Source organism: Poeciliopsis prolifica, unplaced genomic scaffold (genome assembly GCF_027474105.1).
Source record: "Poeciliopsis prolifica strain line A6 unplaced genomic scaffold, Auburn_PproV2 SCAFFOLD010, whole genome shotgun sequence".
NCBI classification, from domain to species: domain Eukaryota; kingdom Metazoa; phylum Chordata; class Actinopteri; order Cyprinodontiformes; family Poeciliidae; genus Poeciliopsis; species Poeciliopsis prolifica.
In genome coordinates, this window is record NW_026562385.1 from 9,741,596 (window position 1) to 9,766,988 (window position 25,393).

At 42.2% G+C, this 25,393-nt stretch overlaps 1 protein-coding gene across 2 annotated transcripts; it reads right to left on the reverse strand.

The window, feature by feature from the left end:
• Window positions 1-314: 314 nt before the first annotated feature.
• On the reverse strand, window positions 315-22,909 carry LOC129363838 (ankyrin repeat and fibronectin type-III domain-containing protein 1-like). Of its 2 annotated transcripts, none has more exons than XM_055036148.1 (19): window positions 22,768-22,909; window positions 18,293-18,605; window positions 16,383-16,650; window positions 16,070-16,270; window positions 12,431-12,544; window positions 10,200-10,297; window positions 9,797-9,887; window positions 9,127-9,234; window positions 7,927-8,026; window positions 7,310-7,439; window positions 7,087-7,206; window positions 6,764-6,873; window positions 6,139-6,253; window positions 5,898-6,064; window positions 5,647-5,812; window positions 4,696-4,858; window positions 3,612-3,778; window positions 3,242-3,446; window positions 315-2,606 (listed from the first exon to the last, which is right to left on the reverse strand). In XM_055036148.1, the coding sequence occupies exons 2-19, from the start codon at window positions 18,452-18,454 to the stop codon at window positions 1,960-1,962; spliced, it is 3,132 nt and encodes a 1,043-aa protein (XP_054892123.1). In that variant the 5' UTR covers window positions 18,455-18,605; window positions 22,768-22,909; the 3' UTR covers window positions 315-1,959. The 2 variants fall into 2 exon arrangements, with proteins under 2 accessions (XP_054892123.1, XP_054892125.1); XM_055036150.1 differs by lacking the exon at window positions 22,768-22,909 and adding an exon at window positions 3,051-3,076 and having other exon boundaries at window positions 2,418-2,606; window positions 18,293-19,547.
• Window positions 22,910-25,393: the final 2,484 nt, after the last annotated feature.

A 25,393-nucleotide genomic window follows, 5' to 3' on the forward strand; every position in this document is an offset into this window, starting at 1 on the left:
ATTTAAGACGGTCTGTAGTTCCCTTATTTGACCACTAGGAGGCAGTGATGACTCACCGTCGCAATACCCCGGGAATCGTCGAGAAAGGCCACTAACCCTGTTGGTGATCCCAAATCCTCACTTGACAAATATTACTCTTATCACATAAGATTTTACCTTATTTGATAAGATAAAATGTTATTTTCCACTTTCAACGTCAAAGATGCTCATATTACGCTTTCATTTGGAATCTGTGTAGTAAAACCTAAATAAGTAAATAACACATCTTTGGAACCATTATTGATGCGGTTAATCAGTGGGTGGAAAATATCCCCTCGGAGTCAGACACATTGTTTTATTTGGTGAATATCACCCTCCTATTGAATATAAATGATCATTAAAATACCAGAAAAAAGAGAAAGTAACACTGGAAGCTTGTAATGCCTAAACCGTACATATAAAATTCAAAGGAAATGCTTTTATTTGACTGAATTGAACGCAGCTCAGACAAGCACCAACAGAGCTTTGTCCTGTAGTGAGCAAGACATATTCAAGTCATGACTGCTACTGTAGCTTATTATTATTAATATTATTACATTTTGTACATTTGACTTGTAGCTCTAGAGAACTGAAGTTGTGCTCATAGGTTTACATACACTGACAAAATACGGATGACAATACAAAATCCTTTTCCAACACTAGTGGTTTCCCCATAATAGACGGATTTTTCTAGATTCATAACCAGAGAAAAAGTTTCATTAAAGGATCTGTGCTAGAAGAAAACTGAACTGTATAAAACAGAAAAGGGACATGAAAAGTGAAAAAAAAGAGGCATTCAGTTGAAAGTAATCCAACCAACACGTTATTTGACATGCAAAAAAAAAAAAAAAAAAAAACACACAACTTCGCCTGATGTAAAAAAGGCTGCAGGGTTGAGTCACCATCACTGCATCACTGCAACCAAACAGCCTGAGGGCAGAACCCGGAGCAAACGCCAAAACTGGTGCTGGTTCCATGAGGGTGCAACACATGACATGAAATATGATCTGTAAACTTTTTATCAGGGTCGCATAGTTAGTTTCTGTTGTCCTAATCATCTAAAAAAAGAGCAAACACAATTGCCAGATATCAAATGACTTCGTCAACCGCTAAGCAACACCTGGTTTTGTTTTGTTTTTTTCTCATATTCAGAATGGAAACTTATGAACACAAGTTTACATGCTAGAAAAATGCAAAATGAAAGTTTGAGAAATGTGCAAAAACAAGTCCAGCTTTCTGGGTATACTCATCAAACTGGGTGCAATTTATCACAGAGACTAAATCTTACAATATACATTCAAATTAGGGCTGGACAATCAATCAGTAACGATATAGATAGATATAGATATGTGATCAGTATCTATAGATGTAATGTCTGATAGAATGTTCAGTAATTCCACTGAACGCCAATCCAGAACCGCACAGCATTCTGGGGGATGTAGGCAGAGGAAAGGCTTTAGTTGCCCAACCTCTCACGGCTGGCTAAGAAAGGTCGATGCTTAGGTTTACTCACTCATTCATTAGAAAGAAACTCACTCACTCTTTGGTCGTCTAGCAACAACCTGTTGAGTAACTTGCGCAGCAGCAGTTTCAGGTTTCGCCACCGTGCCTCATAGCTGCTTAAAAATAAATTTAAAAAAATGGCATAGAACGAAAACTGTGGAAAAAACAGGAAAGGCCATGTCACCAGTTTGTGAGCATTTCAGATATTTAAAACAAAAAACTTATCAGTAATTATTGATATCGACTGATATGATCCCTAATGTCATCCAGCCCTAGCTAAAGTTTTTATATACTATGAATAAATACAGTGATCAAAAAAAGAATAAGTGAGGTTTTTCACTTCTTCATCGAGCCCTGGAGTGTGACTGCAACTTCGAGCTGACAAAGTTTAACATCAGGATGAACTGGTGGACGGTCTGTCCCACTCCACCAGGTTCCTCACTGGAACTGATGCTCCCTTACTTGGAGCCTCCATCGTCTGTCTATCGCCCCGAGGCGGACGCGCCCTGAAAAAGGCGTGTCGCTCTCTGATCCATTTACAGTGGCACAAGAAGGCGCGACTCCTGCTCGGTTTAACAGAATACCCTCACAGTGCGTCTCGCTCTCGGTGTTCGCCTTTGACCCCCTCCTGTCGTCAATCTCAAAGACAAAGTGGGCGTTTTTCTCCCCGATCCCAAGTCCAAAGTTCTCCAGGATGTCCATTACAGACGGAGTGGATGGAGCACAGGGGTTCTCTTCCTCAATAAGACTCAGCGCCGGCAAGATGTCCACCAGCTCCGCCATCTCCATCGGCCGGATGACGTCCGTGATGCTGGGACTGAAGTCTGTGGTGTCCAACACCGTGGTCTCTAGCTGTGCAACAGCAGCAGAGTTAAGTCTGCTGTCCGCTAAAGCGCTGGTGTATCCGTCCTCCGGCAGGCCGACGCCGGACAGGTCCGCTGTCGACTGAGCACTGATGTCAACAGGGTACCCTCCCTTCACGACGCCTTCCATCAACCTGAGCGCAGCGTTCTCCCGGACAACCGGGATTCTTTCTGGAGCGCAGACCTCGGCGGTAACCGGTATGGGGACAGCGGAAGAACTTCCTGAAAAGTGAAGAGAGAATCAGAAAGGAGGTAGGAGTGAGGACGACTTTTTTGACATTTGCCCAGGTTTCAATCATTTACTTAAAAAAAAACCAAAAAGAAAACGGGGGATACTTTCTACAATGAAGACTTTAAAGACATGAAATATGTGAAGGTTTCATCTTAACCTGAAGCTTAAATGTGTTATGTTGGAATTTTATGGTAAAACTATCAACATTTCAACCTCAAGCTACATAGCAAAAAAAAAAAACTGGTTAAAAATGCCCCCTTTATATATGTAAAGCTGGTGGAAACTTTGTGTTGGTCTCTTTTGCAATGCACTTTCGGAAATGTGTTATAAAAAAATATGATTATAGTGGGAAGGTGTGTGGAAATGTTTTAGATGTTGGATGATCTCAGGTGGAACCCAGTTCATATGCTAGTCATGCTAACATTTTATTTTACCTTCTTAGTCCCACAAAGAGCAGCAACTGATTAAAAAGAGAAGTAAAGGACAAAGATGTTTGAATATGACCTTTAGTACAGAATATTTTACTGTCATCAAACTCTTGTGCAATTTTTTCAGTCTTTAGTCCTAAAAACTGTGCAAAAAAGATTAAATGACGTGTGCTAACCACCCTTTGTGCTGCCATTACCTGCTACAGATCTTAGTGTTTGGACCCGGCTCGGCCACTTCAACCTTGCAGTCAAGCTGTCTTCCTCTTCTTCACCATCAGGACGAGGCGGTGGGTCCCCCCCCATCACCAGTCCCAAAGGCACTGCCCCCACCCACTGCTTGGAGCGGACACACTGCAGACAGTCCATTATCCAACGGGCGTCCCTCCACACCATCTCCAAACGCTGCAGGAAAAATATTTCAATCAATTTTACCGTTGGCCCACATCCAGGGAGTCAGTTTCCTTCGGTAAATGCTCATCAATCAGACAACAACGATATTTAAGACAATAATCAATTTCAGCTTTCATCCAGCGAGTCCACATAAAAAGGTCGTTTTTATGCTCTTACACGAGAAAGGTCAGTGAGGTTATTGAGGCGCTCCCGGGCTTCCTGCACCTCGTTGGTGTCCAGCGCTTCACGCAGGGCCTGCTGGGCCAGGTGAGTGTCCAGCTCCAGCCTCACCCAGGCCTGGCAGTACTGACTCAGGAAGTCCCGTTCGTAGGTCCAGAAGTGAACTGGATGATGAGTCACAGAGCAAACAGAAGATTTTAAATTAAACTTGCCTGAAAGCTTGAACAGTCAGATTCTTCCCCACAGTACCGTATTTCCCGGACCATAAGTCGCAGTTTTTTTTTCATATTTTGGCCGGGGGTGCGACTTATACTCCAGAGCGACTCATAGTCCGGAAAATAAGGTAATTTGACTTTTTGTGTTTGTTTGTTTACTGCAAATATTTTTTATTTCTGTTTTTTAGTTTGTTTGGATATGACACAAACTGTTCTTCAGTGGCATTTTCATAAAACTAATGACTGCCTTATGTTTTATCAAACACAACAACACACGTCTCTAATGCAGAGGACGCAACGCTTTTCTAGCAAGACTTCCCTTGTAGGTCCATAGAAGTCCCTCTTTAAAGTGATGTTATTTTTTTTCTATTTTTTAAAAAAAAAAGAAGCTTCTGTGTACTCTCTCTGTAGTTTTACAGCCATCTGCAGAAATATACAACTTAGTCAAAAACAACCAATCAGAGCCAGGAGGAGGGTCTTAGCGCATTATGATTGCTAAGGCTAGTTAGCATGGCCACAATTGATGGCTGACAAATAGTTTTCCTGGAACATTATGATGTTTCTCCACCTTTAACACATTGAGCAGCAAGTACATTGGGGTTGATTGACAGCGCTAAAACCCAACTCCCAGCTCCGATTGGTTGTTTTTCACTGGAAGTGATGCATTTCTGCATTTGCAAAAAGTTGCACTGGGGGAAAGCCGGTGAGCTTCATTTGTTGTCAGCTTGTTCTTGTCCCATACTGCACAGTGACAATGTCAACAAATATGTATAAAAAGATTAAAAAAAAAAAAAGTTACACACCGCAGCTTTAATCAAGAAGCGACTCACTAAAACAGCTCCAAGCCAAATGTGTTTTCCTCTTACCCAGTTCAAAGATCTGCAGGGGCAGTGTGAAGCCAGGCTCTTTGGTTCCCACCAGAGGCCAGTAGCTGGAGCTGAAGTCCTCACTGGGAGGCAGGAGCAGAAGCATGGAGACCTTCCCACCAAACTGTAGCAGCTCCCGCGTGTACACGCCGTACTGGTAGGCCTGTGAGGACCACGGTTGCATGAGGAAAAATGAGGAATGTGCCTTATTTGACAAATTAGAAAGGAAACATATTGAATCCTGGATTAAAAGTATATATTACTACAATGGGATAGACAAGAACCCTAATATATGTGCGTAACTATGAAGCGACAGGACAATCTAACTTTCACAAATAAAGATCTAAAATGTTCTTTACAGCCCCCCCTTTTCTGTTACCCCTAAATAAATATAATGCAACTGTCTCTCTTCAAAGATGACATAAGTTGCAGAGTTCAGTGGTTGTTGATACAAATACAGATTTTCTGTGAAGGCCTACAAGGCTTGAGAGAAAACTAACGCTGTTAGCACACGGTGGCGGCAGTATCATGCTATGGTGATGCATTTCCCAAACACGGACGGCGACTTTGATAAGAGTTGGACGAGGCTGAGCAATGCAGGACAAACGTTCAGAGCTACAGCTGTAATGTAATGCTTAATAATGGCCTAGTCAAAGTTCAGATTTAAATCCAACTGATAATCTGTGGCAAGATTTAACATTTCATGTTTGATCCGTCCGTTTGATCTCGAGTTTGATCCGTTTTGTAATGAGAAATTAAAAATAATAAATAAAGTAAATTTCTCGGTGTGTGAAGCTGGAAGGAGCCATCACATAAACGCCCATCAACACACATACCTACATCCACCTGGCTAATCGTAGCATGTTTAGTAGAAGTGAATGCTGTTGCAAGGCAGTGTCAGGCTTTAAGAAAGTCATTTTTAGACGGGCGTTTTGGTCTGGCTGGCGTTACCCTGTAGAGGGGGATGTTGAGCTTCGTCAGGAGATGTGTGACTGCGGCTCTCAGAGACCTGACAAACTCCTCCACTCCGCTGCTCTCGTCCTCGCCGCTCGGCGGGCTCTGAGCGCTGCCGCTGTGTGCGGTGTAAACATGACTCTGGAGCCAGGCCCACTCCTCTCTGTGGCCCGGCGACAGAAGAAGAAGAAAACAGTGATTAAGTAACTTCTGAGTATTGTTTTTTCGGTGAACTTCAACGGCGTTACCTGGTCACGTGGGGATTGTGTCGGACCCGCGTGTGGCAGAGGAGGTTTGGCAGCCGCTGCGGCACCAGGACCCTGATCTGGTCCACCGAGCTGCACAGTTTTAGGATGCCCACATACAGGCCGGGCTGGGCCCACTGGATGCTGTGCCTGTGGAAGGACAGCTTGTCCTGGAGAGCAGGACATGTTTGATTTCCAGTAATTTAACACCGTTCGTCTCCGTTTCACCCAGACACAAACTCACCTTCAGTTGCTCAAAGAGCATATCCATGGCCGTGGGCTCGGGCAGCAGAGGGGTTCTGCTGCGGTTCCGCTCCAGCCGGTCCAGAGCAATCCAGTGGAATGGAGGGTCAGGAGGGCTAACGCAGAGAAATGGAGCAAAACTTTGATGTTTCAGCGAAACTCTGTCATTTTCTTCCAGGAACAACAACAGTACGGCAAGCGGTGTGAGAATAAAATCAGACATTGTTGCAGAGTCAAATATCTTGCAATCAACAAATGTCCTACACTGCAGTGTCAAATACTTTTCCATTTTGGGCCTTAAACTTTGAATGTCTTCAAAGTTCTGGCTGTGGAAGAATGTAGCGATAAAACTACCCAATAACAAACTGCCATAAAAAATAATAAAAACTCATCACTTTATTCGAAGAGTACTTCTTCAAACTTTATAACATTTAACATATTTTCACATCAACATAATGTGGCAGTATATACAGATAACAAAAATGGTTTGATTTGCACTCAGTTATAATCTTGTGTCCTTGAAGAGTGTAGAGGGCCACGTGAAAACTTATAGCGGTCTGGATTTGGCCCGCGCGCCTTCAGTTTGGGCACATATCCTACAGGCTGGATAAAAGACTCCATCTCACCTTGAAGGAGGATTTGGGAACTCCCTCAGCGTCACTATTAGCACATTGCCCTGCCTGTCTTTCAGCGGTTCGTAGTACACCTGACCCAAATCCATCGTTCCTAAAGAAGACTGAGAGCAGACACAAGAGCAAAAGGTAAAACTGAGGATTGGAAGGATTAGCGCGTTAACACAGCCTCGGTGCTCATGCAGATTGGATGAGCTCGGCAAAAAGGCGACACGGAGAAAAAAGGGGGAAGGACGAGATTTAAAGGAGGTAATTAAAATAGCAATTAAGCCAACATGACTGCGTTCATCTGGAGAATAAGAGGCTTAACTTCCTACCTGCAGCTGACAAACAGCTTTTAAGATGTTGTGCCGGTTCTGAAGGAGGGAGGAGGGAGAGGAGTGAGCAGACGACAGGCCCTGCTGAAGCCAGGGCACCTGCTGCCACGCGCAGGACAGCTACAATAGAAAATGGAGGGATAAGCAGGTTTTTTAGGCACTCAAGTTGCAAAAAATGTTATGAATTCAGTCTTTTGCACGCTTGTGTTTGCGATTCACTCACCTTGGCAAACCACAGGAAGTCCTGGGTGATGGAGGTGGAGCAGCACTGGATCTCCACCAGTGGGATCTGATCCTCAGCGGCCACCAGGATGTTGTCCTTGTGGTAGAAAACAGTCGCCAAGTACACACCCCTGCTAACGTAGAGGACCATTGTTAAGACTTTCACATATTACTCACATAAAAATGGAAATAAATTGCAGTAATTTCACATAGAAAGTGAGTGTTGATTTAGATGGTCTTCTGGTTTTTTAGGGGTAAAAATAAGATCATTTGTGAGCTGCAGAAGCCTTAATGTGACAGGGTTTCCCACAGTGTAATATAAGCCTGGCGGGCCACCAGGCTTAGCATTGTTTATTTATTTTATTTTCAATTTTTTATTGACTTTTTTAAGACTTTATAGTAGGTGTTTAGTGATAATTTCACATTTCTTGTCAACGTTTTTTATCTCAAAAAACTCGGTGGCCGGCTGGATGAATGTCTGCGCCCCGAGCTTAGAACATGTGACAATTGCTCTTCTCAAGTGTTTGATGGCTGCATGGCTCTAATTACATCCCCTTTAACCGCTGCGTCTCGCTACTCTCCAGGTGAGCTGGGGCAGGCCAGACGGACGGGGCCCACCTTTGCAGGAGACGAACAAACTTGGTGGCAGAGTGGAAAAGCTGCTTGATGCCCCGAGACATCAACAGGCGCTTGCTGGGACTCGCCGACTTCGAGCTGTCTGTCGAAAATAACAAGAGGAGGGAGAGGGATGTTTAGCCAGTTATTTCTGAGACGTTGCGCTAAATACAACAGTGTTTATGAAAAGGACGAGTGACGGCTGCACCTTGGGAAGTCGGGCCGACTAAACGCAGCCGGTGATGGTTGTTAAATAGAAAATAACCAGGTTATACGGATCGGAGCCAATGTCATTGACCCTTAGCTGGAGGACAGGCAACAACAGTTCATTACTAATGTCTTTATGTGTGTGTGCTCCATGGCAACAAGCCGGTGTCTTTGCCTGCAACAAAGAGCTGAAGCCCTTATAATCCAAACAGACCTCGGTCCGGCTAAATAGAAAGTGTTTAGAGCCGCAAATGTTCTCATTTTAGATGAAAGTCTATTAAAAAAAGTGTTCTCACATTTAAATAGCCTTAGTTTCATTTCTATTTTTAGATTTTAAATAAAGAGAGACAACAATTTTGCAAGAAAGTGGGTGGATACATTTCCTAGAGTGAGATGTTGACATTTGTGTAAAACACAAAAATTTTTCTTTTTTTAAAAAATTACTCTAAATTTATTCAAAGAAATTTTGAAAAAAAATTCTAAAAAAAAAATTCAAAAAAAAAAACACAAAGAAATATCTAAAATATTTTCATAGAGTCATTTTATTGTGAAAATTACTGAAATTACTCTGTCAAAACACTGAAAAATCCCTCAAACCTGAGGAAGCCCTATTTTTAAAAACATTAGTTGGCTCTTTACTACTTTTTGCCAAAGTTATTCTCCATATCCACTTTGACCTGTTTCTCCCTCCTACTGAAGAAAAACCGGCCCACAGGATGATGCTGCCGCCGACGTATGTTCCTGTGAGAATGGTGTGTTCAGGCCAATGTGCAACGATAGTTTTCCACCACACGATGCTTTTCATGCAGGCCTTTAGAGCATCTTTTTCCACTTTGCAATGGTTGATCACATTAAACACAATAACGTTTGTGGTCCTAACATGGAAAAAAATGTGAAAACTAAAGGGATATAAAAACTTTTGAAAAGCCTGGCCATCTACTGGTTATGTGTTTTTGCCAGCTTTAACAATCTGCATGATTGAGTGCCCATTGTTACCTATATAATATCCTCTGTACTGGGATTCTTTGGCATCTTCCAGCAGTTTCCTCACAAAGCCCTCGTGGTTCCTGAGCGGCGTCTTCACACCAACACACTCTCTCCAGCCTGCATGGGCAAAAAAAAACAAATCATCTCTTTCATGCAGCTGGGAGCAAAAAAAAAATCATTTAAAAGGCAAGAATTAATTTGCTGCCAAGTCCTGAGTGCCGCTTTTCTCCCAAAGATAAGGAAGTGTTAGCGCTTGCATGACAAAACACCTGCATGCTCTGAAAGTTTCTACGCTTTTTTTTTTTTTTTAATTCTGAACTTCTCTGTAAGTTGGATGAGAATGAAACTTATCTAATGAAAAGCTTGGCGCTGTTAAACACTTTAAACTTTTCAACTCAATTTTGGAAAAAAAAAGACTGCGCAGCGTTACTGGAGGCGTAAACTGGAAAGAAAAAGCGAGTAAAGAGAACAGGAAGGTTCGAGAGAGGGGAGGAAAAGATTAACTCGAACTCAAGGGAGCGCGGCTACAGGGCCCATTGATTCACAGTGACATCCCTGATTCTCCGTGTTTTAATAATTCACGCCATCTGCCAAACTTCACTTGCTTCACACGGAGCTCGAAGTCAGCTAAATTTAGCTGACGGTCCTTCGGTCTCGTCCTGCAGTGCGGCGTACTCACTGGAGGGGGCGGCGCTGACCGGAGCCGAGCTCTGAGGTGGGCCCCATCCCTTCACGTTGTAGGCGCTCGCTCTCACGTAGTAGTGTGTTCCCTGCGTTGGGAGAAGCAGCAGAGTGCCAAATTATCACTGTGCATTAACCTCGCGAATCAGGACAAAGGAGTGGGAAAGCTCTTTGTTATTAATTCATCTCATCGATCAAATGTGAGGCTGTGGGGAAAACGTTCTCCATGTGAAACCGGGTTCAATGAGCAGAAATATAACCAATAAACTCTCGAGTCGCTGCACATTTTTATCAGTGTGGTTTGTGTTTGTGTGTGTGCGTGTGTGTGCGTGTGTGTGCGTGTGTGTGTGTGTGTGTGTGTGTGTGTGCGTGTGTGTGTGTGTGTGTGCTGCTTAACTCACTGCTGTCAGTCCGTTGATGATATAGGACGGGTTCCTCGTTTCTGTGACCAGGGCCGTTCCGAGGACGCGTTTGAAGCTGACCGAGGTGCTCCACTCCACTGTGGAGGGAGAAAAAAATATAAAAATCAAGAAATAAAGAAACAGTCTCACTAACAAAATTCTCCCTGGCTTTGCTCAGAGCTCCAATAAGTGAGAACAAAGGATTTGAGTATTTACAGTTCAAAGAACATGAGCTTAATCTACTCTTGGCAGGAGGATATAAAGCAGCTGCAAAAGCAACGCCTACTCCAGAAGAACGAGTAAAAAGGTTTTTTTTCTTCTTTCTTTCCTCCACACCAGCTTGGCAGTGTGTGGGATTCTGGTTTTGTTGAACTGATATAAGACTCCATGAAACGCCTTTTTGTTTCTTTTCTGTCCCATTCCAGATAATTTACTGTCCCTCTCGCAATCATCCGTCTGTATCCAATAGTGGTGGAAAGACAGGACGTAACACTTCCGCTCTGGTCCAAAATGATTGAAAACAAACCTGGGTTATTAACAGATTTCACAATATTATTATTTATGTTAATTAAAAGGATGGCGCCACTAATCCCACCCTTGTTGTGAACAAGAATTTAGAAGAAAAGATAGCAGTGTTTTTCTAAATCAATGCCAAGGCAGAAAGACATCAGGAATTATCCAAGTGCTGTTATCCATCAATCTAGGAAGATTGATGGATATACGTTTCCAATGTGTTTGAACTACAAGCAGAAAGCATTCAAAAATTTTGCAAATATTCCCAGGAGTTGAAAAATCTGAGCAAATTCACCCCAAAGTAGCACTGTTCAAAAATTAGCAAGAGAAATAAAAAAAAGACCAACTAACTCCACACACTTCAGTCAATATTTTAGATCTTAACATGTATTATAAAATACTAAATGCTTGTGTTTCAAAATTTCAGCTAAATGTAGGGTGGCAAAGTTTAATCTGCATGTTTTGACCAGCAACAAGCAGGAAACGGATGATGAGGTACGACTTTGTTGCAACAGCTACATGCAGTAGTAGCATTAGCAGTAGTAGCGTCCAAAAAGACGCACACTTCCTGTAGTTGGTATTCACACCAGAAGTGAACCACAATTACAGCCTCAGAAACACAAATCGTGCTCTTGAAAAACATTCCCATGCTTTGATTTGTACCATCAAACTGCTGGACACGGCATCTGTATTTTTTTACTTATTGATGCTTTCAGTGAATGAATGGTGGGGAAAACAAATACATCAATATTGACAATAAGGACGAGTTTGAGGGGTTTTAAACATCATTAATTGGAATTTATTGTGACAACAATACATCTAAATTCTTATCATGATAAGAAACTCATCGCAATAATTGATCAAAGATATAATAAATGCCCGCAACTGACCCTGACCAAGCATTGCAGCATAATTAGGTGCAAAGTATCTGTTCACACATGTCCTGCCAGTTGTCAAGCACGGCGGTGGCAGAGTGAGATGTGGGCTTGTGTTCTGGGTACCTCGAGGTCACCGAGTCTACCGCAGCGTAGAAAACTATTGTCACCAGCAGATTTAAGATGGATGAACGGCCTGTTGCCACGGTGACCGCCTCTGGCAGTTTGCTGTTGTGGAGCACGCTGCTCAGGTGGAGAGACGTCAAGAGGTTTAAGAAAAGCTACTCCTGAAAGAAAGTTGTGAGGCTGTTCCCAGACAATTTGAAGTCCATCTTTCTCCAGTGAAAAACGTTTATTCAAGAGAGGAAAAAACATTTAAGACCGTTGGCAAGTTTCCCAGGACTTCACATCACCAGCAAATTCACCTCAAGGTCGGACACAGCGAGCTTAGAGAAGCTGCGAAAAGCCCGGGGGAAATATGAGAGCCTCTGTTAGCATCTTAAATGTTAAAAGTTCAAGACATCACAGTTCTAAAAATAACTTCTTTTTTTTTCTTTTTGGAACGACTGAAGGAGAACGTCTCTTCTCTCTAAAGGATATGGCGGCACAACCTCGATTTGCCATTCTGCATTGGAACAAACAAGAAGTAAAGATGTAGGTGTTGTGAATCAGATTTTCAGCTCAGTGCATGGTGGTAGAGTGGTGATGATGGGGGCCTGTTTTGGAGGCTCATCAGGATAAATCGGCTGGCCGATAAATTGGTGCACCCCTAGTGTTTATGAACATTTTGAGTTAAAACAACTTAATTTGCTTCGATAAACTCCCACAGGTATCGCCGCCTACCTTTGTAGCGGGTGATGAGCCCCATGCTGTTACCGTCCGGCTCCTTGATCACCACGCACAGAGAGGAATTGCTGGTTACCAGTAAGGACACATGACTGGGAGGGCCTGGGAGCTCTGGGTGGGACAAGATTACACAAGGTCAAACAACATGCATGGAAAACATAAAACATAGCTATGACAACTGAGTTGCGTGTCCTTTCTGTGTCCTTCTCGGTCCAAAGCCGGAGCATGGACTGTGATGGGAACCGACACGCCCCACTGTGTGTTCATATTAAAGTCAAGCTCATTTCGCATGTGGTGTTTTAGTAACACATTGTTGGAGTTTTATTAACTGAATCTATAGTCAAGTGGAAATTATCATATTGTTGGGAGCAACATGGAGCCACCTGCTATATGTTTGACGCCAGCCATCCATCAATTCCTCTGCAGATGTGTAGGTGAATTATACAGCTTCCTAATATACCTAATGTAAATGTTCTGCAATTTTCAAGAGTAAAAGATTTTTCTTTGCAGGGGCGTGGAAGGGCATCGAATTCTCCAGCTCAGGGGCCACTATGTGTCTAAATCTGTGCTAAATTCAGTAAACACAATAAATTTAAGATAATAAAGTTGAAATATTATGAGAATAAAGTCAGAATTATTCTATTTCGATGTTTTTCTTTGGATTTTAAGAATTTATTCTACGTTTTTTTCCTCTCGCTACAGCCTAACGCTCTGCCGCATAAATCCGTCTCAAATCTAAATGAATAATTTCACATTATTACCTCCAATGAAAGCAAAAACAAATCTTCCTGAGGCTCCCCGCGGTTCTGAAACACAGTGGGAGCCGTTTGTTATCATCTCACCTGTAGCAGTGGCTCAGACTTTCTGCTTTGTGATCAAACGTAGCCGCTCTCTCTCTGCCGAGTCTAGACAAAGAGATTTATATTTCGCTCTCACTCGGCGGAGACCTGGAATTGAATGGATTCCCACTATGTCAAACACCTTGGGCCACATTTCATGTATATTTTAGATTTTAAACATTCAGCCAACGTTCTCTTCCCCGGAGATTTGCAATGGGAGCTCGCTTGGCTTCACCGCGCACAGAAATAAGACCCGAGGCCCTGTTCTCCTCACAAGTGCGGTAATAAAGAGATCTGAAGATCCTTAAAAGAGAAACGAATCGAGTTCTAACTAAAAGCATTAGAGTCGGTAATAAATAGACATGATAACATAACAACCCCCGCAACCATTCGCGCCGCTGAAGGGGAAACAGAATTAAGACATAAATGGGTTTGTGTGAGAAGCAAAAAGCGCAGCAGCCTTGAGAAACTTCTCTTTGCAGAATCCTCGCTCATAAATCCGCCATCATCAAGGTTTTATTTGATCCACAGAGCCGGTGGAGGGAAAGCAGGGGCATGGCAATGAGAATCTGGACAGACTGATGGCCAGGGACTCGCTTGGAAGTTCAGATGAGATTAAGATGGGAGACTTTTAGAAAAAAACTTAGCAAAAGAGCTGAGGGAAAGGAAAAATATATATATAATATTTATAAAACTTTAGCAAGATAGTGTGGGCTGGCTAATTGATCTCAGCAGTCGTGGAGGTTTTTGTAGATTAGAACTGGAGTAAAAAGACAATTCAATATAAAGATTTCAAGCCTCGTCAAAATATCTGGTGGGAGATTTTATACGATGCATATTTAAAACTTCGCATCCATCCCTTTTAAAGGAGAGTCATGCAGAACTAATGCAGCGCTGCACAATTTATATCCCCGCTTCTCCACCGTTCAGAGGGAGGCCATTTATGGCTGTTTTGGAGGTTCTTCCTTCCTTCTGTCTCAGTGCCTCGGCGGAAAGACTGACGGAAATGGAGGCACATTAGCGTCGCCTTAAATGAAAGGCTGGCGAGTTAAAGGTTGTCCTCTTTAGCGAAGGCGGTCCCATCACCTTGTTTAATAATTACAGCAAGATATCGAGACGCTCCGACTGTTTCACGTTTTGTTGCGCAGCAACAACAAACCGGAGTTTAATTTATTGGGTTTTTATTCTATATGATCGATCATCACAAAGTAGAGAGCAGCTGTAAAGTAGACTGGAGAAATAGCTCTTTTTGGGAATCAAAATTTAAAAATTGCAGCGCGCCTCCACCAGCTCCATTTATAGATGGGTTTGTTGTTTTTAAGTTTACAATTCCCATATCATGATGCTGCCACCTCTGTGTTTTGCTAAGATGTTGGTATGTATTGAGAGGGATTTTTGTTTGTTTGTTTGTTTGTTTTTTGGCCACAATAAACATTTGTCATGTCGTTCAAGTTCGGGTTATCTGACCAGAGCATCTTCTTCCACATGTTTGCTACAAACAGCAGAAAAAAATTAATAAATAAAACTTCTAAAAATGTATTTTTCAGGAGCTTCACTCTTTGTTACTCTCTAATAAAATAAAAGTCAGATTTATAGCAGATTATTTTAACTATAAGTGAAACAATGTTCCAGTGGAGCCACTTCTTTACCAATATTAAGGAACTATTTACTTTAAATGACCTCCTATATGTTGCTGAAAAGTTCATAGTTTTCTCTCATTTCAAATCCAATATAAACTAGAATAAACAGGCAAAAAATACTCAATAAAATGTGTTTTTGCAGTGCAGTAGTTCCGTACTCTATTATTAGAACAAGATGAGATGTTCAAAGCTTAGGATGTTGTTTTATAGCCCAACCTGTTTCAATCTTCACCACCGTTGTTATTCTGACAGATACAGCACTGAGTTTGTGTTTGTTCACTGATGTTTTCCAACAAACCTCTGAGGCCTTAACAAGAGAAAAGCTGCGTCTAAATTGAGATTAAGCTACACAGATCTGGGATGTGCTGTGGTGGCGCAACCCACAAATGGAGGTCTTAGTCCTCGACTCGGCTGTCGCAGGTTCGATTCCCTGCCTGGCGACCTTTGCTGCATGGAGTGTTTGAAATCAACAAATTGTGGAAAAAAACACGACAACTTCTTATGGATGTAAATCCTGAAAGTAAGGCGGTGTGAAGCAGAAGTTGTCAAACTCATTTGACTCATTTTCACTTTGGGCCGTGTCAAAATTATGGATGCTCTCAAAGGGCCAGTAGTGACAGAATATATGAATAAAATCAATTATCAAACTGTTAAAATATTAATAAACAGCTGTCTCTGCATTCAATAAGCACTTCCTAAAATAAATATTGAACATGTTTTCACTCTGATGTCTTTTGACAGCATACAGAAGAAAACTGATTAAATTGATAAAATACTATTTAAACATTGCTTTCTTGAATATAACTTGAAGAATTTTTGCAATTACAAAGTAAGAAGTAAGAAATGCAAATAAAATCACACGTTTAAGCTTGTGGACACGATAAGTTTTTATAAAACACGCCACCCCTTCATTTACTTCCTGTCCTCTTCTTCTTCGTGGTTTGTGCCATCAGCAACCTCATCCCAGTGCCACAGCGTTTTATTGAAAAACAAGACATTTTTTGGGGTTCTATTGAGCAAATTTATTTTCAAAATGTCAAATTTCACAATTATATGGTGAATCTAAACTGATGTTTGTCCATTCCATAAAAGGAATCCTATAAAAACACAAAAATGTCAAAAAGTTCAAGGGGTTGGGAGAACTTCACAGCACTGACCCGTGTTCTGGAAGTTCTCTCTCATCCGGCAGTACAGCTGCAGCCGCAGTCTCCAGAGGCGGCTCTGTCTCTGGACCTCCGCCTGCGCCTGGGGGCCTGCTCCTGTTTTCCTGGCCAACTCCGACTTCCTCTCCTCCGTCCATCTGCTCGCCATATCCACCAGGGCGTCCAGCTTGAGCCCCCAGTCTGCTGGCCGGCACACTGAGAAGTAACGCAGCCGTTAATCCAGACGCCGCGCATCATTCGTTAGGGTGAAAAATCAGCAGAGGTTTTTTTCTGTGCATGTTTTGATCAGTCAAAGAGTGAAACTTACAAATAGGGTTATGCCTGGCGCCTGCCTTTGTCAGCACGTGAAGAAGAGGGGAGTTGTGGGTAAGCGCGGCCACATCCAGAGGAACCAACCCCTGCTCGCTGACTCGGTTCACCCCTTTTTCTTTATCTCTCTCCCAGTCCTTCTCTTTCTTCTCTCCTCGCTCCCACAAGCTCGATCCTCCTCCTCCACAGCTGGCATGATCTTTGGACAAGAGGCTCTGCACAGCCAGAGTGTCCTCGTTTTCCACTGCCTCCCACAGGGTCTTGTACTAATGGGCAGAGGGAAGAAGGGTGCACCACGGAAGAAGGCGCGCGAAAGAGAAAAAGAAAGAGGGTTCATATGTCAAAGGAGGTTTATTTGGCGAGGGCGAGGAAGGGGAGTTGCAAAGAAAGAGGAAAAAGAACAAGATCCATAAATCAAAGCGGCCAAGGACGACAAACTCATACCCCAGCCTCATGAGATAAAGAAAGCCAGGGAATTTGAGTTATTACCGAATAAAAGCTTGAGCTGTGGATGAAAGAAAAAGTGGTGGTGATTTGTTTGGGAATATTTCTCTCTTTCTCTGTTTACAGAGAGAGAACAGCTCTACAAAAATGCAAAATCTTACCAAGGATTTTTTTGGTCGGGTTTCAACCTTAAACATCTTAATGGATTTGAAGTAAGACAAAATTAACTTAAAGGAAACTTTTCAGCACAATATAGAAGCTTATGTCTTATACACAATCTAAAATGTCCACTGATAACAAGTACTTGTTCATAAGTATTAAGGATTTATTTACACAAATAAAATCTCCTATATCTTGCTGGTACTTGTTAGTTTTGTCTTCTTGCAGTATATTTGCACTAGAAACTTAGACCAAAAACACTTGGTAAGACTTTGCGTTCGTGCAGGGAATACACCGACTGCACGTTCCTAAGCAACTGCTTACCGAAAACAAACTGAAACGCAATCCATAACGCAGCCGAAAGACACAAATGCAGCAGACGCAGTCATAGCTCTTCACCATACAACTGGTGGAAACCACAATGCCTCCTGCGAGCTCCTCTGCACAGTCAGCTTAGTCAAAGTGCAGCCGCCGTTTGTCTCATGTGAGCGACAGGAGGATTAGCTTTGTGCTTCAAAACAAATCTCCAATCAGCTATTCCACCTGAAAGCACCTTGATTATAGCGTTGCAGTGAGAGGTTCACGGTGTCATTTTAATTTGAGGTGTAGGGGTGGAAAGACTCATTAACACGGTTCTAGCATAATCCTGACAGTTCTAGCATAACACTCCTCCTGGCAAATACACAGTCTAGTGAGGAGTTCATTCATTAAAGGGGCAGTGTTGAGTTTTCCAGGCAAAGTAGTACCATTCTATAGCACAATCAGGTTGGAATGTTACCCTAATTTATTATAAAAATGCTACACCAGATATGACTTGCAAGAACATCAACTTTGTAATTCAATACTTCGAAAATGGGTCTCTGACTCTTTTAAAACACCGGCCCTGTGTGAAACTCCGCCTTCAGGAAGTCACCACAACATGGTTACTTTAATAACCCTTTAGCAATGTTTTTAGCAGCATTGTACTGAGAAGTAGCTCCCGTAATGAGCTCATCCATTAGCTGTTTGCTAATTGCTGCTGGCTAGTCTGAAGGAACTGAGTGGGGCGGGGCAGAACTGCTCTGTGAGAAAGAAGCTTCAAGGAGGAGCTTTATCCTTGAAGGTAGATCCACCTGAGCTTTTTGCATGGCTGAATGGTTGCCACAGGAGATTAAAGGAGGTAAAATTTTGTGTCGCCAAATGCAGGTTGAATTGGTTGCTATACCTTTTATAGCATATTCTCCTACAAAAGATACAAAACAGTTTCAGCTCTGTGCCGAAGCTAAATATGTTGTGGTGGGGTAGAAGAGAGTGCTAGCATCTTACAGCTTCTGCAGGCTTGCTGGTGTGTTTGGGTGCATCCACCTCGGCGGCGACGGACGACTCTCCTCCCCTCAGTCTGACAGAGAGGTTCCTGTAGATTCGCTTGGGTGAGACGGGACCCAGGGAGCGCCGGCGTTGAGGTGGGTTCCTCATGGATACGGACATGACAGAGGAGACCGAGAGATAAGAGGAGCCGGGGGGGAGGGGAGGAGGTTGCAGGAAAAGATACAAGCGGAAGAAAAGTGACTCAGTTGTTGAGAATGTAGGAAAATAAAGACGGGAATTGTTGGGAAATTGCCAGGAGGATTAGAAACTCCTGAGAGGAAAATGGTGAAACGCAGGAGTGAAAAAGATGGAAAACACACAGAGAAGAAAATAAAACAGAGCACTCAGTAAGGCCAACTGATTCTTTTCTCAATAAAGACAATTTTCTGCTAACGTGAGTGCCGAGTATCGGCTGAGAGCTGTTATCCGAGCGGGATAAATGGGCGCGAGTAATGCCTGTTCAAAGCAGATGAAAATAGCTTGAAGGATTCAGCCTCTCTGCCTGTTCAGTCGTTTGTTCTCCTCTTACTCGCTGTTATGTGACAGGGCTTTTCTTGTTTTGTTTCTCCGGAGGAAATCTTCCCCTCAAAACAAAGCAACAGGCTCATCGTTTTAATTAGCAAAGATTTGCAAACTCCCATAAACACATAATTCCCTCTTGTTACTACGACTTTAAATCTCTCTCATCTCCGAGGCGTCTCAGCAAATCATGCGGTGCAAAAACTTTCTTAAACTTGTCCATGTTTTGTCACAGTACTGTTGCAAACCTTAAGGAATTGATGAGACGAATCAAATCGAAGTGGAAGGAACATTGTGCACGGTTTCAAAGAGGTTTTGGTTTTCACTCCCCTTTATTCTGATCTCCAGATATAACGAAATGCCTTCAGAGTCTAATTAATAGTCAACTTCTGTGTGTTTTAATCTCAGTTTGAAGCTCTCTGAAGGCTTCGGAAGCAGTTTTCTTTTACACTTTATTTCACCAGAAAAGACTCAGTTAAATTCAAAGTCTCTTTTGCAGGCGGTGTCCTTGCAATTCTTATTAAGGAACACAAGTTTTCTTTTTAATCTATTCGCAAAAAGAGGAAGAAAAAAAATCTCAGCAGTGAAACAAAGTGGTGGCAGCATCATCCTGAGTGAAGGAATCTGGTTAAAATGGAGGCAAAGATGGATGAGGCTAAATAAAGGCTTGAGACAGCTAAAACAACAATGAAATGGTTTAGAGTCAATGTTTTATATTGGCATAGTCAAAGTCCAGAGCAAAGTTCTTGAAATTTCCTATTCTTTTCTTAGATGCTTTTCTTTAAATCCAGTTCAATTCAATAATACTTCATTACTCCCAAAGGGAAATGAAATGTTGCTGAAACTCATATTAAATCGAGATTTAATTTTTAAGATTTAAGACGCAACAATTTAATGTGTCGTAAATCCGACTGAACTTCAGCTTTTATTAAACTTCCACCTGGAATTTTTATTTCGTTTGCAAAACTTCCTGAAAGCAGCATGTTAACTATCACATGCCGACTTCTGTTTTGATCTGCGGCTTTGAATCCTTATGAAACACGCTGAAGTTTTTACGTGACAAAATGTGACACGTTAATGACAGTGCGAGTCTGCGAACCATGTTATTATCATCGCGTTCTGGTGCCGTTTTCCCCTCCACCTCCCTGACCCCTCTCTTTTTCAGTCTCTCTTTTTCAGTCTCCTTTTGTGACGCCGTTCCTACCTTCATCCTCTCTCCAGTTAGGAATCATTTTCTGTTTCAAAAGCACGCTGACTGGAAAAGCATCTCTCTGACGGCGAGACATTCACGGGATGTCAGACATGAATAAGTGGATCCAGTCACCGTTGCCATCTTTCATCTCCCTGATGAACCAAGTCTTTATGCACCAAGTGGTGAACAGTCCTTGGGAGGAATCAAATACTCCTGTGATGTGCTATAATTACACCACGTCATCGTCAGGCCCGTTAACCCGCTAAGTGATTCCTGAACGGCGCACGGACTGTCAACATGTCTCCGCGCAGGAGTGTGAGGCCGTTATCGGGGTTACTGGAAGACTCTTCCTCTCTTTCTTTATTGTGCCCTGCAGAACTCACCAAAAGTGCTGATGAGATGTTTGTGAGAGGAGATAAGCTCGTGTTTAGGGTTTGTCTCCCTAGATAAAACAAGACAAAGTAGGGCTCTTAGAAGCTGGAAGCTTCACTTTTAGAGAATGCAAGGTCACCGATTCACTGTGGGGGGTTTTTCTTGTCAACTTCTCAACTTGAGGGGATGTGTTTGGTTTTTTTTTTTGCTTTGCTTTTCTCTTTAACCTCTCACAGCTTTCTGACGCAGACCTGGGAGAGCGACGTGTTTGTAAGCGGCCTTTCTGGTTTGTCAGACTGCAAAATGCAGTGGCACTCGAGTTCAGCGATGAGTGGAAACGTGACGAATAATGCTCCTCGTCCAGCAGGACGTGATGCTGCGCAGTCGACCGTCTGAATAAACCACAGGCAAGACTTCAACAACGTCAAAGCGTCAGGATGTAATTGACTTATCGAGGCCTGAAAGTGAGCTTTCAGAATCAGTGGCATGTCTGTCTCAGATGTCGAAAAAGGGCACGAAACAATAGAAAATAAAACAACACCAATCTACAGAGCGGTAAACCCAGGGCTGCAGGGTGTTAAGGCTGGTTTGGGTGCTAGAAAAAAAATCTATAAATAAATATACTGCAAGAGCTAATCAAGTTTGTAGTTGGTTTTTGTGATTTCCAGTCGGTGGGGTGTGAGCATCAACTGTGTTGTGTACAAACTAGGAAATATGGCCAACATGCAAGTGATATGGACTGTTTGATTTCACATAAATTGTCATTTTCTAATGCATCAATTTCTGACTAGATGCATTAGACTGATGCAGTACTGAAAAATACATGTAGCAGTCCAAGATTAAGTTATTTACTCTACAGTGATTCTTGTGCAGTTTGAATTTGTGAAATCTATGTGCGAAAACAAAAAAAAGAAATTAATATTCTTAACTTTGCCTAAAATAATTTAAATTTCATCTTGTGAACCAAATATGGTGGATTTTTCATTGGACACAAAAGGAGAAGCTGGCATATGGGAGGCAGTCATTCAAGAAAGAACAGCCAAAACATTAAATGTTGACATTTAAAGTGAGTTCCTGTTAAAATGTCAGCTTAAGACACAATACTCTGCAGGTTATTAAATTAAAGGTTTTCACAGACAAGTCACATCTCATCAGGTCTTAATTTCTATTATCAACTCCAAAATTGTGGCATTGATAATGAGTTCATTCACTGGAAGATTATTTCACTAATGACAAGATATTTCTCCCATAACTGAAATAATCCGTCAACGAAACAGAATTATGTTTTCATCAATAGTAGAAAGTTACTGACTTACTGAAGTGCAGCTAAATACTCCAAAAGAAATGGTTTGTTTACAGCTACGAAATGGATTTAGAAGGTGATAAAAAGGTAATGCGTTGGTATCAAAGGGTCAGAGGTCGGTCAAGTTGAATGTTAGTCCACTACTCTGCATGCAACAATATTCAAAACATCATATTATGAATTTAAAGACGGCATTGACTCAATGTAATGTTTTGATTGTTGATTGAATTTGTGTTTGTTATGACGTAAAGCACTTTGAAATGCCTTGCTGCTGAAATTGAATATTTTGCAAGCTGGAAGATATTTGTCAAACAAACACTGGTGAATTGTGACAATAAGCTTCATCTCACAGGCAAGCACCATGCTATATTTTTTTTACTTTAGGACACAATGAAGTCCTTAATTCATTATTCCATGAACGAGAGCGAGGTGCTCTAGATGACACACATCAAAACATTTTTTTTTTAGATCAGCCCTCTGGTTTGTAGGTCATCTTTAGCAAGCCACATCTCTGCAGTCATAGTTTTCTCAGAAAGGAATTGAGTTCTTTGCATCGCTGCCGCTTCCTCGTGAACACTGTGCTTCATTGTTCCAGCACCTTGTCCATGATGAGGATTTAAATGCCTAGAAGTTGCCTTGGATATCACATTAAAACCTGACAAAATGTCTTGGAAGTGTAATTTAACCCACTTGTTCAGGACTGGGTAATAATGAGCCACTTAAACACAAATAAAGTTTTGGATTACTTTGTCAAGTCTCTTAGAATTATTATTTTAAATCATACACACTTACAAGAGCTCTTAACTTTCTTTCAGGACAAAGCAAATGGATATCTCGCTGATTAAGAATTACATTTAATTAATGTTTACTTTAATAAATCACTTTTCGAACAGACAAATGATGTATTGTGGTGCTTGAATGAAATCCTGTCGCTGTTTCAGAAACTTTCCTGAACCTCTCGAGCCAACAAGGTCAGAGGAGTCTGCCTGTGAGAGACTCTGAGCCCCCGCATGATATCCTGTTCGCCTCTCCAAACGCGTCTCTTACCCTAAGCGAATATCTCCTCTTCGCTCCGTCTTCCGTCCGACGCCGCAGCGACGCTACGACATAGTTCTCGCCGTTTGTTCAGAAAGGTCCGACAAAATCCATCGTTTCTCTGAGTTTTTCGCCCCGCGGACTGAGAGGCGCACCTGACTCGACACCCGCGCGCGCGCGAGACTGAACATGACGCGACGCTCACGCGCGCACGTCTTTCCTCGCCCCCGCCCACTTCCTCGAGACATACCCTAGGAGTTTGTTTTTGTCCAAAACAAATACTTTGAGGTCTTCTTAGTCTCTTGTTACCTGATTTTGCGGCCCCGTGAGCGTTACTTTGTGATACCTGGTAAGTTGGTGCGGCTTCTGTCGAGACGCTGCGTTGATGATCACGCAGCGCTCCCCTTGGGCGTGGGCGGCATGTCTGAATCCCCTTTATTTATAGACCCAAATCTGCAACGACACAAGAAGGCAGCCTACGTCTTCCCACGGTACGCGTGAAGTCCCAGAGGAGAAACCGTGAAAAGGCCAAATAAAGTTGTGTTATAATGCCTTAAACCTGTAAAGTTAGTCGGAAGGATGACTTCTGTGAGCAATTCATTTATCTTGCCGGAGATTCTCAATTCTAGTTATGAACTTTGACTGGACCATTGTAAGACCTGACTTTACTTTGGTGAAGACCAAATGGTTTATCAAAACAAAACAAACAAAAAAAAAAACAAATTATAATAATAATTGTAAAAATGCATATGTTGCTTCAAAAATGCCAGTGTTTGCAGTTTTTACAAGGCATTTTCATTAAAATGTATGCCAAAAATTATATGAAGAATGACACTTATAGTGTAAGAAACAGTCTTTTCTGTTGTTTGTGTGAGTTGGTTGCAATTTTTTTAAATAGAAAATGGCATCAACAGGAGTGCATACACTCTTGTTGATGCCATTTTCTATTTAAAAAAATAATAATTAATTAAAGTCCCACTGAAGAGAATGTATTAATCATAGAAACAAAAGTAAAGCAGTTCTTTCATTTAAACCAATTTCTTCTAGAAGGTGTCAACAAATTAAGAGTAAAGTCTCTTGTGTGGAAATAAGCAGATTGTGTTCAGCCAGTCCAAAGGCAAAATGGCTCTTCTGGTTGTGGAGATTACTGACCCCAGTCTTTGAATCATCCTTGACCAGCTTCTCTGCTCCAGATGAAGAAATGGAAACCCACAGCATAATGCCAGCACCACCACTAAATGTTACCGTTGGATACTCATTTCAGCGAAATATAGGATGTCTGTTTCCCACCAAACACATAAAATCGTGATGCTCCTTGTTTACTAATGTTCAGCACCGACCACCTGAGGCGGAACAGCTGCATTTTCAGTGAAGCCAACTTACACACAGGTGTACTACATGTACCGGTTATGTGATTTCTGAAGGCAAGCTGTTTAATTTTATTTGGCTGCATTTGAATTTGGGTGAACAAAGTGGGCTGAATAAAAAAAACAAAACATAACATTCTTTAAGATTTTTATGTATCAAGAGTTTTGAGAATCCTGCTCCAGTGTTTCTTCAATGACTCTTATAGCGACTGTCAGAAAACTGGATGTTATTTCATGAGCTCGATAAATGTGTGACATGACCGTATTTACTGGGAAACGGTAAAGGAGCTATTTTAGGATTTCTCACAGAGCCCCTACATCTGTCTTCTGCATAGTTGGTGGAATAACATCAGTTGCAAAAAACCAAAAAAGAGCATCGCTGCTTTCTGACTGTTTCACACTGCAGACTGAGACACGTGTGGGCGTCCGGGGCCTCAAAGGAAGCGGTTGAAAATAAGTGACACTGGAGACAAAGGTTAATGAGTGACGTGGAAACTGTTTCCATTTTAAGTGAGATTTTTTTTTCTTTGTTTTTTTCCCCCGAATGCTGATGGACGTAACTCACGCTGCCTCATTCTCGGGGGCTGATTGTCTCCCTCCAGAGTCGATAGCCGGCCCGACTCGTCGCTCTGGTCCTTGCTAAAAATGGAGGCTTTAAAACCAATTACCTTCCAACTTCTTGTCAGGAGTTTAATACTCCTCTCAGTCATGGACTTCTTTGACCTCCTAATTTAATTTAAGTCCCAACACAGCCCACTTTTTTTTTTTTTTTTTGCCTCCAATATGTTTACTGGAGCACATCACATTTGCTGAATTTAACAGACTGAAAAACAATTAGGAAGACCATTTGTGTGTGCGCTCATTTGCTACGCGCACACACACACACACACACACACTGGGCGACGTGTCTCCCCACACCGACGTGCCGGGCAGTCTGCTCACGGAGGGGGGGATGGACAGATGGACAGAACCGGTCCTGCTCATTCTCGCCGCCTCACACCCATCAGCAGTTTGCTGCTGAGAGGACTCTGTTGTCATGGCGATGACCAAACGGTGGCCTTCATGGGTAATGCAACAAAAAAAAAACAACAAAAAAACCCTCACACCTCACTACCTGAAACTCAAAGGCTGATATTTCAACAACAGATGACCAAAAAGACCAAAATAAATCAGAAATGATGTCAGAAGTTGAAGGTACTGCTATTTGTTTTGTGCCAATCCTCATTTACCTTAAAAGTTAGAGCAAAAATATGCAAAAGGCGCCGTTTGTG

Bases quoted from the DNA above. Each gene is read 5' to 3' on its own strand.
- LOC129363838 (XM_055036148.1), bottom strand. From the start codon at position 18,454: ATGTCCGTATCCATGAGGAACCCACCTCAACGCCGGCGCTCCCTGGGT. The intron at 9,888-10,199 runs GTGAGTTAAGCA...CTCCCAACGCAG, and splicing joins TCATCAACGGACTGACAGCA to GGAACACACTACTACGTGAG. The intron at 9,235-9,796 runs GTGAGTACGCCG...TTGCCCATGCAG, and splicing joins GGTCAGCGCCGCCCCCTCCA to GCTGGAGAGAGTGTGTTGGT.